At 37.8% G+C, this 14,539-nt stretch overlaps 1 protein-coding gene across 1 annotated transcript; it reads left to right on the forward strand.

Moving 5' to 3' along the window:
• The first annotated feature begins 7,236 nt into the window (after positions 1 to 7,236).
• Positions 7,237 to 8,195, forward strand: LOC113316532 (periodic tryptophan protein 2-like). The gene is made up of 3 exons (XM_026564693.1): positions 7,237 to 7,620; positions 7,706 to 7,933; positions 8,025 to 8,195. The coding sequence occupies exons 1-3, from the start codon at positions 7,237 to 7,239 to the stop codon at positions 8,193 to 8,195; spliced, it is 783 nt and encodes a 260-aa protein (XP_026420478.1).
• Positions 8,196 to 14,539: the final 6,344 nt, after the last annotated feature.

Genomic DNA, 14,539 nt, shown 5'->3' on the forward strand with positions numbered 1-14,539 from the left:
ACACCTAAAAACCTCAGTCTCTATGATTCTACTCAGAATCCTCATCCTCATCTTCTTCATAACTTCCAAAACCTTATTCCTCGGTGTCATCTCCTTCATCCCTATTACTGGAAGCAGAAGGACTGTAAGGACCCTCAAGCTCGTCAATGCTATTTTATTGATCTAGTGATGATCTAGAGACCGTTTAACCGATAATGACTCGATTAGTTTAACACGAACGTTAATTAATACTCCCTCTGTTTCATAAAGACAGTCCTCTTTGACTTTGTCAAAATATTTAGGACAACATATATAATACTTTACTTGACTACCCTTAATTATGAACCATTAATTGGGGGATAAAAAAAGGAATTGGGGGATATAAGAAAAGGACAAAAACTGGTTCCAGATATCAATTCGGGGTCACCCCTTATCTAAGTATTTTACGTATTACCTAATCTACCCCTCACTAATCAGGATTAGTGATTAATAATAATTAGTAAAATCTTAATATTTTTGATAAATGATTAGTGTGTGTTTTATTTGAATTTGGGTGAGTGAGGTGAGAGTAGAAGGAGGGAAAAATATTTTTGAGTGGATATTTTTTTGTGAAAATGGAAGATGATTGTGAGGAGAGAATTGCAACTGCTGAATCTTTAGCTCTACTACAACAAGGAGCTAACGACAACAACTCTAAATTGCAACTCTTTGTTAAGCCAACACCCTTGAATGATGATTTTGACGAGTATGGAGAGTTTTTCGAAGAAGCTACACAAGAAAGTAAACTTGCAAAACATGCAAGCATCCCCAATACACAGGTAAAGCATCTAGGAGGTTGAAAAATCGATTTTTTTCTTTAAACCCGCCATTTTTTCAATAAAACCTCGGTGCCGGCATGGTCGTAGTATGAATACCATGCCGGAAGACGCGTTACCGGCATGGTATTCATACTACGACCATGCCGGTAAAGCGATATCCCCAATTTGAATATTAATCCGGCATAGTATTCTACCAAAAAACTATGCCGGTACGCAGTTAACTTTTTTACCTACCAAGGAATATACTACAGAATATTAAACCGGCATGGGTTCATTGATAGATTACCATGCCGGACTGTATGAAAAACATAAGGAAACATTTGTATGTAAACCCAAAAACCGACATGGAAAATTAATAACCATCAACGCCGGTAACTGGTACCATCAATTTAGAGAATGCCGACATGGGAACCGACGTTGGGCTAAAGAGACGGCTCTTAAGAACATGTGTGTGTTGGTGAGGAATACCAAACGTTCAAAGAGGCGTTTTGAGATGGCTTGAGATAGAAGTGGGAAATACAAGGAGAAGAATAGCCACAAGAGAAAGGATTATGTATATCTAAAGAAGACTAATAGGGTATACAAGACTCGTACGAGGAAAAATGATTGCCCGTTTAAGCTTGTTTTCTGTTTAAATGACATGAACAATTGGGATTGTGAGGTTTTGTGTGGATATCATAACCACTGGGATCCGAAAGATTTTGTTGGTCACTCCCTAATTTCGAAGCTGAAACCTCATGAGTTCGAGGATGTAAAGAGATTGACCAAAGCACTTATCAAACCGAGACAAATTCTCAGAGGCTTCAAGGAAAAGGATGAGTCCAACATGTCTTCTCTACGTACAATTTATAGCGCACAAGCAACTATTAGGAGGGTGGAACGGGAATTGAGGTCTGTTATGCAAGAATTTGAGAAGATGGCTTGGGATTACAACTACACGCGTATCATTAAAAGAGGGCCGAACGAGAAGCCCCTTCAAATATTCATTTCGCATCCTTTGCTTTCAGAATTGGCAAATACATGTTGTGGTGTTCTTATGATGGATTGTACCTACAAGACAAACAAATACAATATGCCGTTGTTCAACATCGTGGGGAAAACCTCGGACAAGGTAACATTCACATTGGCTTGGTGTTTAATGGAAAACGAGAGGGACTAAAATTATCATTGGGAATTACGACAATTGAAATTATTATTTCGGGAAAATCAACTTCCGAGGGTGATCGTAACCGATCAAGATGATGCATTAATGAAAGCAATATCCGACGTCTACAGGAAAATAGAACACTGTCATCACAATACAACACAGAGTATTTGTCAAGAAGAAAATCTTCGTTGAGGGTTATATATGTGTATATTCTCATTGGTCCATAGAGAGGATACACATAAAAGAATAGTCAAGTTATATATTGATGAACATGAATTTCATCAGTGGTGTTGACACACTCTTTTTTACTCTCCCCCCCTATACTAGAATTATTAGGAGAATGACAAGAGTTACCTGGATTAGCTGTTTTCTTTGCCTTTTTGATCTTGCGCTTCTTGAGACCGTTGATACTGGTCTTGAGTTCCGAGACACGATTATTGATGTGAATGTAATCAGGAATATCAGCAAGATCATTACTGAGGGAAAGAGAGAAGTTTGAAGAATTTTTCTTTCTTCGACACCTTTTTCTTCTTACAGATCCTTCAGAACTATCAATCGTCCACACAACATTGTTCCTTTTACAGTTGTAAGTAGAAGAAATGTTGTGGTCATAATCAGAAAAAACCTCTATGCAGCCTTTTTCATGATTGTGGAAGAGTTTTTAACTGAACACTGAGGAACAGGTTTAGCGACTTCTTTCAACATCCAAATAAGAGTGTTGTGAAGTTTTTCATTCCGTATGCGAAGTTGATATCTTCTTTCAACATGACCTTTCTTTCCGCAATAATAGCAGTTGACAGATAGTTTTTATTTTTTCCTCAATTGAGTCATTCTTGTAGGCTCACGAACTTTTCTATCAGATAAATCTACGGTAGTAGAAGGATTTTTTGCCTTAAAAAACTTATCTTACCTGTACCTGGAGCTTCTATACCTTTAGATCCCAGACCACGTGTATCATGATGTTCTTTGCAAGCTCCAAGCATAGAAGATAGTTTTGTATAGCTAGAATTGAACTTTTTCAAATTCTCTTCTAATGCCTTGATCCTTTTAAGAGTCGTACCAAGATCAGTCTCCAATTGTTTTTCTCGTGTGAGAAATGCCTTTTCTCAGACGTTGAAACATTCTTGTTGAGAGACATACATTGCATAGATTTATGCAAGTCTTTCTTTCAAAACAAAGAGATTCTGACGAAGATCATCACATTCAGACATTTTGAACATATATCTTCGTTACGATCTTTAAGAGTGGTTTGTAATAGGATATCATAACTATTAAAGAGTTTTCTCAATTTTCTGTTTTCAACGCAGAGAGGAGTTAGAAATTCAGCCAAACAGGATGTTGACTTCTTTTACTTTAGAAGACGATCAATGAGGAGGATGTATAGTGACACTTCTTCTTCAACATCTTGTCCTTCTTCTAAATCGCTCCCATCAGAGAGATTATCTAATTGTTCGTCGAGACGAGCTTCCCAGTCAAGAGTGGGTTTAGACGATGAAGAAGATGTGACTGATTTCTCAGGCGTATCATGTTTATCCAAGCTCTCCTGAACTAGTGATGCGTGTTTAGAGACAATATTGTCCATCATCAGATCGCTACAAACACATACTTGTAAGATCTTTAACGTGTTTGCCTGCTCTGAAACCAATTGAAAATGCGGGGGTCTAACAACCACACCAAAAATTCGTTTGGCAATCTGAGAGGACTTACTCCAATATACTTTCTAGAGAATCAACCTGACAGTAAGACTCAATCTAGAATAAAGTATATCAAAGAGTTTAATATCTCTAACTCTTAATTCAATCCGCAATCAGCAAATAGAAATCTGCGATCCTGATTGAATAAGAGGAGTAACTTGAACGGTACCAAAGACCAATGCTCAAGTGTCAATCAATTTAAATCAACATTCCCAAGGTTGGATATTCTAATTGATTGATCTTAATGCACAACCTGTGATATTTCAATTATATAAAAAAGTATAATGCAGAAAAGAAATAACATAGACACCAGAATTTTGTTAACGAGGAAACCGCAAATGCAGAAAAATCTCGGGACCTAGTACAGATTGAACACCAGATTGTATTAAGCCGCTACAGATAGCCTACTACCAATTAACTTCAGACTGGACTGTAGTTGAACCCTAATCAATCTCACACTGATTCAAGGTGCAGTTGCACTCCTTACATCTCTGATCCCAGCAGGATACTACATACTTGATTCCCTTAGCTGATCTCACCCACAACTAAGAGTTGTTATGACCCAAAGTCGAAGACTTGATAGAAAAATCTGTCTCACACAGAAAAATCTATAGGATTGAATAAATCTGTCTCCCACAGAAATACCCAAGAGTTTTTGTTCCGTCTTTTGATAAATCAAGGTGAACATGAACCAATTGATAAAACGAACTTATATTCCCAAAGAACGACCTAGTATTATCAATTACCTCAGAATAAACTTAATCGACTAGCGAAACAAGTTATTGTGGAATCACAAACGATGAGACGAAGTTTGTTTGTGATTAGTTTTCTATCTTGCCTATTGGATATAAAATCTCGAGCCAATTATTTCAATTGCACTCAACACGATAGAAACAACAAGATATGATCACGCAACTACAAAGATAATAGTTGGGTATGCCTTCACAATCCTAATGAAGTCTTCAAGTCGTTAACCTACAGGGTCTCGAGAAGAAACCTAAGGTTAAAGGAGAATCGACTCTAGTTATGCAACTAGTAACACACATGAGGTGTGGGGATTAGTTTTCCCAGTTGTTAGAGTTCTCCTTTATATAGTTTTTAAATCAGGGTTTGCAATCCAAGTTACCTTGGTAACTAAGCATTCAATATTCACCGTTAGATGAAAAACCTGATTCAACCAAGCTAATATCTTTCAACCATTAGATCGAACTTAGATTGTTAGACACATATGAAATGTACCCTCATTTAGGTTTATGTAACTGTACCTAAACGTGTACACCAGGTTGGTTTACAAATAGTTAACGGAGGTTAGCCATATGATTACTCTCATATCAACCTTATTCATCTTAACCATAACTAGTTCAAATGACTCAAATGAAACTAGTTAAAGACAAAAAATTTAAAAAGGTAAACAATTTTGAAAATGGAAGATGATTGTGAGGAGAGAATTGCAACTGCTGAATCTTTAGCTCTACTACAACAAGGAGCTAACGACAACAACTCTAAATTGCAACTCTTTGTTAAGCCAACACCCTTGAATGATGATTTTGACGAGTATGGAGAGTTTTTCGAAGAAGCTACACAAGAAAGTAAACTTGCAAAACATGCAAGCATCCCAATACACAGGTAAAGCATCTAGGAGGTTGAAAAATCGATTTTTTTTCTTTAAACCCGCCATTTTTCTCAACTATAAAACCTCGGTGCCGGCATGGTCGTAGTATGAATACCATGCCGGCAGACGCGTTACCGGCATGGTTTTCATACTACGACCATGCCGGTAAAGCGATATCCCCCAATTTGAATATTAATCCGACATAGTATTCTACCAAAAAACTATGCCGGTACGCAGTTAACTTTTTTACCTACCAAGGAATATACTACAGAATATTAAACCGGCATGGGTTCATTGATAGATTACCATGCCGGGACTGTATGAAAAACATAAGGAAACATTTGTATGTAAACCCAAAAACCGACATGGAAAATTAATAACCATCAACGCCGGTAACTGGTACCATCAATTTCGAGAATGCCGACATGGGAACCGACGTTGGGCTAAAGAGACGGCTCTTAAGAACATGTGTGTGTTGGTGAGGAATACCAAACGTTCAAAGAGGCGTTTTGAGATGGCTTGAGATAGAAATGGGAAATACAAGGAGAAGAATAGCCACAAGAGAAAGGATTATGTATATCTAAAGAAGACTAATAGGGTATACAAGACTCGTACGAGGAAAAATGATTGCCCGTTTAAGCTTGTTTTCTGTTTAAATGACATGAACAATTGGGATTGTGAGGTTTTGTGTGGATGTCATAACCACTGGGATCCGAAAGATTTTGTTGGTCACTCCCTAATTTCGAAGCTGAAACCTCATGAGTTCGAGGATGTAAAGAGATTGACCAAAGCACTTATCAAACCGAGACAAATTCTCATAGGCTTCAAGGAAAAGGATGAGTCCAACATGTCTTCTCTACGTACAATTTATAGCGCACAAGCAACTATTAGGAGGGTGGAACGGGAATTGAGGTCTGTTATGCAAGAATTTGAGAAGATGGCTTGGGATTACAACTACATGCGTATCATTAAAAGAGGGCCGAACGAGAAGCCCCTTCAAATATTCATTTCGCATCCTTTGCTTTCAGAATTGGCAAATACATGTTGTGGTGTTCTTATGATGGATTGTACCTACAAGACAAACAAATACAATATGTCGTTGTTCAACATCGTGTGGCAAACCTCGGACAAGGTAACATTCACATTGGCTTGGTGTTTAATGGAAAACGAGAGGGACTAAAATTATCATTGGGAATTACGACAATTGAAATTATTATTTCGGGAAAATCAACTTCCGAGGGTGATCGTAACCGATCAAGATGATGCATTAATGAAAGCAATATCCGACGTCTTCCTGGACGCACAAAATTTCCTATGTACATATCATATACGTCAAAATATCATAAAAACTTGCCATGCCTTGTTTGTACCCGCTAAGGCGGATATTAAGAAGAGAATGATTGTTCAACTAGAGGAAGATGTTCGAAAGAACAAACTATCCCCCGAAGAAGAAGAAGATGAGAGACGCAAGATAAAGGTGCGAGTGGACAAAGAACATGCGGAAAATCATAAAAAGTGGTTGGAATTTTTAAGAGATTGGGAGAAAGTTTATTGGTCTCTTACCGAGGTTATGTACGAAAAGAGATTGGAGAAGGTTATTGCCGATTGGAACGAAATTATCCGACTGCCGTCTGGTATTGTCAGACTCAATGGTTGGATAAGTTCAAGGAAAAATTTGTGCGTGCATGGACAAACCGGTATAGACATATCAAAATTAAGGCAATTAGATTGCATTAGTGGGTTTCACAAGCTTATGTTACTCTTCCGATGGCATTTATATGTTGGCCGCAGGAAGTAGCAAATATATATGTGTGTACGACATTGCAGATCAGGTTGGTTTTCTGTCTCTTACTTGTCTTGTGATGGTTAAAATTACCTTCTAATTGCTGTTTCCCTGTTTGGTTGTAAATGAATTACTACGACACATCAGTATGAGGTGTTTGCAATGAAATTACCTTCTATAAACTAGTTGCATGCTGTATTATTATGAGGTCAGCTTATGAGTTGAGTTGTGCTGTACTACAGGTATTGTTACGAAGATTCCAAATAACCCTCAACCTTTCTATGTATGGAGTTTTGGACTTCTTAAACTCGAAGAAGATGACTGATGTTGGGCCGATGGATTTAATCGATGATGAAGATAGTGATGTAGAGGAAGGAATTGACAAACAAACCAGGACAAAGTTGGCCTATAATCTGCCAGGGTCTATGCCAAACAATGGAAGGCCAATTATCCGGACAAAGTGCCTAAAAATTGCACCAACTGGCCGAAGTTGGGCAGCAGCAACGACAGAGGGTGTTTTAATCTATTCAATGGACGAATCTTTTGTTTTTGATCCCACAGATCTTGACATGGATGTTACACCAGAGGTACTTACTTCTTCATTTTTAAAGTGTTTCTCTTGGTTCCGTTTTATAGCCTCTCTTCCTGATGTTCCTTTACCTCGTTGCACAGGCAGTTGAAAAAGCTCTATCTGAGGATCAACACCAGAGGGCTTTGTTTCTCAGTTTCCGTCTAAATGAGGATTCTCTGATTAAACACTGTATAATGTCTGTGAAACCAACAGACATACCAGCTGTTGCTTCATCAATCCCCTTCAGATATTTACAGAGGCTAATGGAAGCACTATCAAACCTGTTGGAAAATTCTCCGTACCAGGAGTTTATTCTGCGGTGGTGTCAGGTTTGTCTTTCTCCGAATCTTGCATCCAAAGATTTTCAGTCGCTGAACAAAGCACTCTGACAGATTAGCATTTGTTTGTTTGCACTTTCAGGAATTCTGTAAAGCTCATGGTCACTCGATCCAGGAAAACTTCAGAACTCTGCATCCAGCCCTGAGATCTCTGAACAAGGCAATTACTAGATCACACCAGGATCTATCCGAGACCTGTTCATCCAATTTGTATTCGCTTAAATACTTAACCTCTACAATCACAAAAAATTGACTGCGATTTTTATTGGCCAGTAGTTGTGTAACAGTATCTCCAACTGGTCCATATTCAGGTTCAATGAGTTTTGGGCTTAATTAATCTGCTTGTATCAACTTTAATGGTTTAGTACAATGGTTCTCACTAGTTTTAAAATTATTAGTAATGTTCCTTTCTTATCATCAATACAAAAATTAGGATACTGCTGGACTGTCAGCTGACCCAAAAATTAGGAAACACAAACTTGGGGTGATCCAATTAAGGTGGGAAATGCTTGGCACTTTGAGTTGGTTGAAAGCCGTATCCCAACTTGGTTCACGTACAGAGCATCGAGTTATTTCGGATACTCAAATCATTCTTATTGGATCTGTTTGAGGGCTACAGAGTTCCTCACTTCCACTAGGTGAGGTCGTTGATCCACCTTACCCAGGTGCGTGGTAGCTTTGATCCCTTGGGGTTTGCAGAGACCCAGAGACATTTGCTGAGCAGGTAAAAGAGTTTAAGAATGATCGGCTCGTGATGTTTTCTACGGTTAGGTTCATTGTTGAGGATATTGTGTCCGGAAAAGGTCTCCTAGCAGATTACCTATCCGAATTCAACCCAGGGTACACACCCATACTTGGTCATGCTCTTTGTCTCTACTAATGTCGCCCCTCTCGGGTAGGGAGAATAAGCCTGAAAGTGAAACCATCACACTCCCATCAAAGGCATAACGGAGTTAATGTTCTTTTTCTTGTAAATTTTTGTAGCTTTTGTGTATCAAGGCATATATATTTTACTCCCTTTGATTGTAGCAGCACTTGGGATATAATAAGCTTTTTTTCTTTTGCTTTTTCTTTGTGTACCAATCTGATTGAATCCATTTCCTCTTCATGTATTCAATTGAGAATTTGAGATTCGTTTCTGACTACATTTGCTGTGTTGTAGACTGTGAATTGAGGAAAAGGGAAATCGGAAGAGTAACCAACCAGGCAGCTATTGCTATAACTCAACTATATAGTCGAGTGATTTCTAGTAGAGGAATATAATCTATTAGACAAATTATTACTCCGGATGCGATAGTCTGTCCTGCTTGCCCTGTTCAATACACGAAGTTTATTATTATCAGCTAAGCAATTTAGCTTAAGAGTATAACATTGTAGTTAGAGCTATAAATAATCAGCTTGGCATGGTGGTATACTTACCTCCTATGAAATTCAGCAGATTTAGCTCTCAAAATGTCTTCAGGTTTGACATTTATGTTTCTCCCCCAAAGTTGTGATAAGAAGTCATCCCTGTTACTATTCCCTTCGGCAGACTTAGCTTTCTTCAAATTGCTCTCTGTGCATAAAATAATCACCATGGAATGAGACTAACCACAACTAAAGAATATGAAATTATGAATCATATGATTCCTAGGTTCACAAGCGGTACAATTGGTCTCTTTGTGGCACTATTTGTCACTTTCAATAATTGGGCCAAACTAGGTTGAACCAGTGATAGGCCAAATTGGAATGAAAAATTTGAAATGCTTGGTTCAACCAATAGGCAAACTTATAATCTGTCAGATCTGAAATCCTAACATAGCATAATATAATCATAGCAATTCAGTTTGACCAAGTGAAATAAAGAAACCGGAACCCAAAGGAATCAAAATAAGGGATTTATTTACCTTGAGAAACTGTATCTGCAATATTCCTGTCCTGTTCTTGAGTTACTTCTTGCTTGTCACTACTTTCTAACGATACATTTTCATTATCTCCATTATTGCTCATCTGAAAGAACAAGATTCAGATAGATTATGAAAGAGTATAAGAAAAATCCATGAAAAAAAAACTTAAGAAGACAAGAGAGTAGTAAGATAACCCAATAGAAATGTACCTGCTGGTCTGATACTGGAACTTTACGGAACTCACCACACTGACCCTTGTATTTAGAGACGAGTTCATAAAAGAAAGTATCGATGGAAGAAGATGGTGGTGATGCTTGTGGTGATGGGTTGGTGAAGATAGGTAACGAAGAAACTGGGTCTTCTGAAGAAACAGAAAAAGACGCAGTACTACCATTACCATGTGACTCGATTGTTTGTGAAGAAGCAGAGGTATGGTGGTGATGATGATGATGTGGTAGATAATAAACTGGTTCTTCAAAAACTGATGCTTATGACGCAGAAGGAACACTACCATTACTAAGTGATGATGTTGATGGTGGAGAAGAAGTACCACTGGGTGATGTTCTTGACATGTCTACGTTTCTTGAAGGCATACTGGATTTAATTTTGAAGTTTGCAGATTTTTTCTGTATGATGAAACCTTGAAGCTTTCATTGATTTTTAAGTTTGAAAATGTGGATGTGGTGATTTTACTTTAACTTATTCTCTCTTTTGCCCACGACCTGACCACCCTGTCCGCTGTGAGTCTCACCCCTCTCTGCCATTTCACTAGTACGGCTGCCATATAACACAACGCTTGACCTAACTATTTGACACCATGACGTGGCACTTACCCAAGTTTTAGATTTAAAAATCCCCACGGTGGGTCCGGTCAAACAGATAAGGATAAAGGATCTTTGTGGGTTTTAACTATCGACGATGAAACACCACCATAATTTTAGTGTGCATTAATTAGAATCGGACACCGGACCTGTAGAGAGCAGTGCTCAGAAAATAATTTCACGCACAAACAAACTTAAAAGAACTTGACATGGGAATCAATAGATGGTTTTACCATTTCTTCTTATTTGAATACCATATGTATTGTCCACCCACATCAAATATGAGGGCGTTTTTAACTATTCAGTGGTATTGTCCACCCACGTATAATTTGTCCTCACTTGACAGGTTACAGAGTACAGACTTACGGTCTTAGTTACAGAACGACTCCCCTTTTAGCACCCTTCTACTATATGGAACTAAATTTGTACAAATGCACGATGGCTGTCACAAATGCACTTTCAATTTTCCTCACCATGTAGAAAAAGTTTGTACAATGCAAAATTTAAGTAAAATTTGTTGTGTATTGTTTTAGTCTTTAGGCTCCAATACAATAATTTGGCCGGTCCCCTATCCGGCTACTATTAAAATGTGTACTTAGATGTCCTATGTCTTTTATGCGGGAGTAAAGAGAAACCAAGAAGACAATACCAACAGCATAGGGGTGCATAAGTTCTCAAGAATCGGCAAATGTTTTCACCTGCAATTTTCAAATTCTCATAATTTCTTTCAAGCTATCTTCAAGAACATCGATAGTGTGATTTATATCTACTGCAGATACTTTGCTAATTTCAATAAACTTCTCAGTCAAAAAACACGAATTAGTAAAACTTATATTCAAACAACACTACTCATTCATGTCAGTTAAATGTCCGACATGCTAATTACAACAATTGGATTTCTTACAAGATCATATTATGCAGGAAAGACCTGGTTCATTGTAACTGAAATCAACATATGCGCCAACATCATCGTCTACAAGAAAATCCAAGCAAACTGCTACTACCTTACTAATCTTATTTTCCACCATAAAATACCAAGAAACGTAACCCTCAGTATTTACATCACGCACACCACTAAAGTTCTTAACAACAAACAAATGAAAACAACTACCAAAGCCATCCAAGTTCACAAAAGGTCAGGAAAATACTTGCTAGCAGCAAGAAGACTAGACTCAAGAACCAGAAAGACGTATTGTTGAAAAACTTGTTAATTATCTTTAAGCTTGAGAACACACCTAAAAACCTCAGTCTCTATGATTCTACTCAGAATCCTCATCCTCATCTTCTTCATAACTTCCAAAACCTTATTCCTCGGTGTCATCTCCTTCATCCCTATTACTGGAAGCAGAAGGACTGTAAGGACCCTCAAGCTCGTCAATGCTATTTTATTGATCTAGTGATGATCTAGAGACCGTTTAACCGATAATGACTCGATTAGTTTAACACGAACGTTAATTAATACTCCCTCTGTTTCATAAAGACAGTCCTCTTTGACTTTGTCAAAATATTTAGGACAACATATATAATACTTTACTTGACTACCCTTAATTATGAACCATTAATTGGGGGATAAAAAAAGGAATTGGGGGATATAAGAAAAGGACAAAAACTGGTTCCAGATATCAATTCGGGGTCACCCCTTATCTAAGTATTTTACGTATTACCTAATCTACCCCTCACTAATCAGGATTAGTGATTAATAATAAGTAAAATCTTAATATTTTGATAAATGATTAGTGTGTGTTTTATTTGAATTTGGGTGAGTGAGGTGAGAGTAGAAGGAGGGAAAAATATTTTTGAGTGGATATTTTTTTGTGAAAATGGAAGATGATTGTGAGGAGAGAATTGCAACTGCTGAATCTTTAGCTCTACTACAACAAGGAGCTAACGACAACAACTCTAAATTGCAACTCTTTGTTAAGCCAACACCCTTGAATGATGATTTTGACGAGTATGGAGAGTTTTTCGAAGAAGCTACACAAGAAAGTAAACTTGCAAAACATGCAAGCATCCCAATACACAGGTAAAGCATCTAGGAGGTTGAAAAATCGATTTTTTTTCTTTAAACCCGCCATTTTTTCAACTATAAAACCTCGGTGCCGGCATGGTCGTAGTATGAATACCATGCCGGAAGACGCGTTACCGGCATGGTATTCATACTACGACCATGCCGGTAAAGCGATATCCCCCAATTTGAATATTAATCCGGCATAGTATTCTACCAAAAAACTATGCCGGTACGCAGTTAACTTTTTTACCTACCAAGGAATATACTACAGAATATTAAACCGGCATGGGTTCATTGATAGATTACCATGCCGGGACTGTATGAAAAACATAAGGAAACATTTGTATGTAAACCCAAAAACCGACATGGAAAATTAATAACCATCAACGCCGGTAACTGGTACCATCAATTTAGAGAATGCCGACATGGGAACCGACGTTGGGCTAAAGAGACGGCTCTTAAGAACATGTGTGTGTTGGTGAGGAATACCAAACGTTCAAAGAGGCGTTTTGAGATGGCTTGAGATAGAAGTGGGAAATACAAGGAGAAGAATAGCCACAAGAGAAAGGATTATGTATATCTAAAGAAGACTAATAGGGTATACAAGACTCGTACGAGGAAAAATGATTGCCCGTTTAAGCTTGTTTTCTGTTTAAATGACATGAACAATTGGGATTGTGAGGTTTTGTGTGGATATCATAACCACTGGGATCCGAAAGATTTTGTTGGTCACTCCCTAATTTCGAAGCTGAAACCTCATGAGTTCGAGGATGTAAAGAGATTGACCAAAGCACTTATCAAACCGAGACAAATTCTCAGAGGCTTCAAGGAAAAGGATGAGTCCAACATGTCTTCTCTACGTACAATTTATAGCGCACAAGCAACTATTAGGTGGGTGGAACGGGAATTGAGGTCTGTTATGCAAGAATTTGAGAAGATGGCTTGGGATTACAACTACACGCGTATCATTAAAAGAGGGCCGAACGAGAAGCCCCTTCAAATATTCATTTCGCATCCTTTGCTTTCAGAATTGGCAAATACATGTTGTGGTGTTCTTATGATGGATTGTACCTACAAGACAAACAAATACAATATGCCGTTGTTCAACATCGTGGGGAAAACCTCGGACAAGGTAACATTCACATTGGCTTGGTGTTTAATGGAAAACGAGAGGGACTAAAATTATCATTGGGAATTACGACAATTGAAATTATTATTTCGGGAAAATCAACTTCCGAGGGTGATCGTAACCGATCAAGATGATGCATTAATGAAAGCAATATCCGACGTCTACAGGAAAATAGAACACTGTCATCACAATACAACACAGAGTATTTGTCAAGAAGAAAATCTTCGTTGAGGGTTATATATGTATATTCTCATTGGTCCATAGAGAGGATACACATAAAAGAATAGTCAAGTTATATATTGATGAACATGAATTTCATCAAGTGGTGTTGACACACTCTTTTTTACTCTCCCCCCCTATACTAGAATTATTAGGAGAATGACAAGAGTTACCTGGATTAGCTGTTTTCTTTGCCTTTTTGATCTTGCGCTTCTTGAGACCGTTGATACTGGTCTTGAGTTCCGAGACACGATTATTGATGTGAATGTAATCAGGAATATCAGCAAGATCATTACTGAGGGAAAGAGAGAAGTTTGAAGAATTTTTCTTTCTTCGACACCTTTTTCTTCTTACAGATCCTTCAGAACTATCAATCGTCCACACAACATTGTTCCTTTTACAGTTGTAAGTAGAAGAAATGTTGTGGTCATAATCAGAAAAAACCTCTATGCAGCCTTTTTCATGATTGTGGAAGAGTTTTTAACTGAACACTGAGGAACAGGTTTAGCGACTTCTTTCAACATCCAAATAAGA

This window comes from Papaver somniferum, chromosome 10 (assembly GCF_003573695.1).
Source record: "Papaver somniferum cultivar HN1 chromosome 10, ASM357369v1, whole genome shotgun sequence".
Taxonomy (NCBI): domain Eukaryota; kingdom Viridiplantae; phylum Streptophyta; class Magnoliopsida; order Ranunculales; family Papaveraceae; genus Papaver; species Papaver somniferum.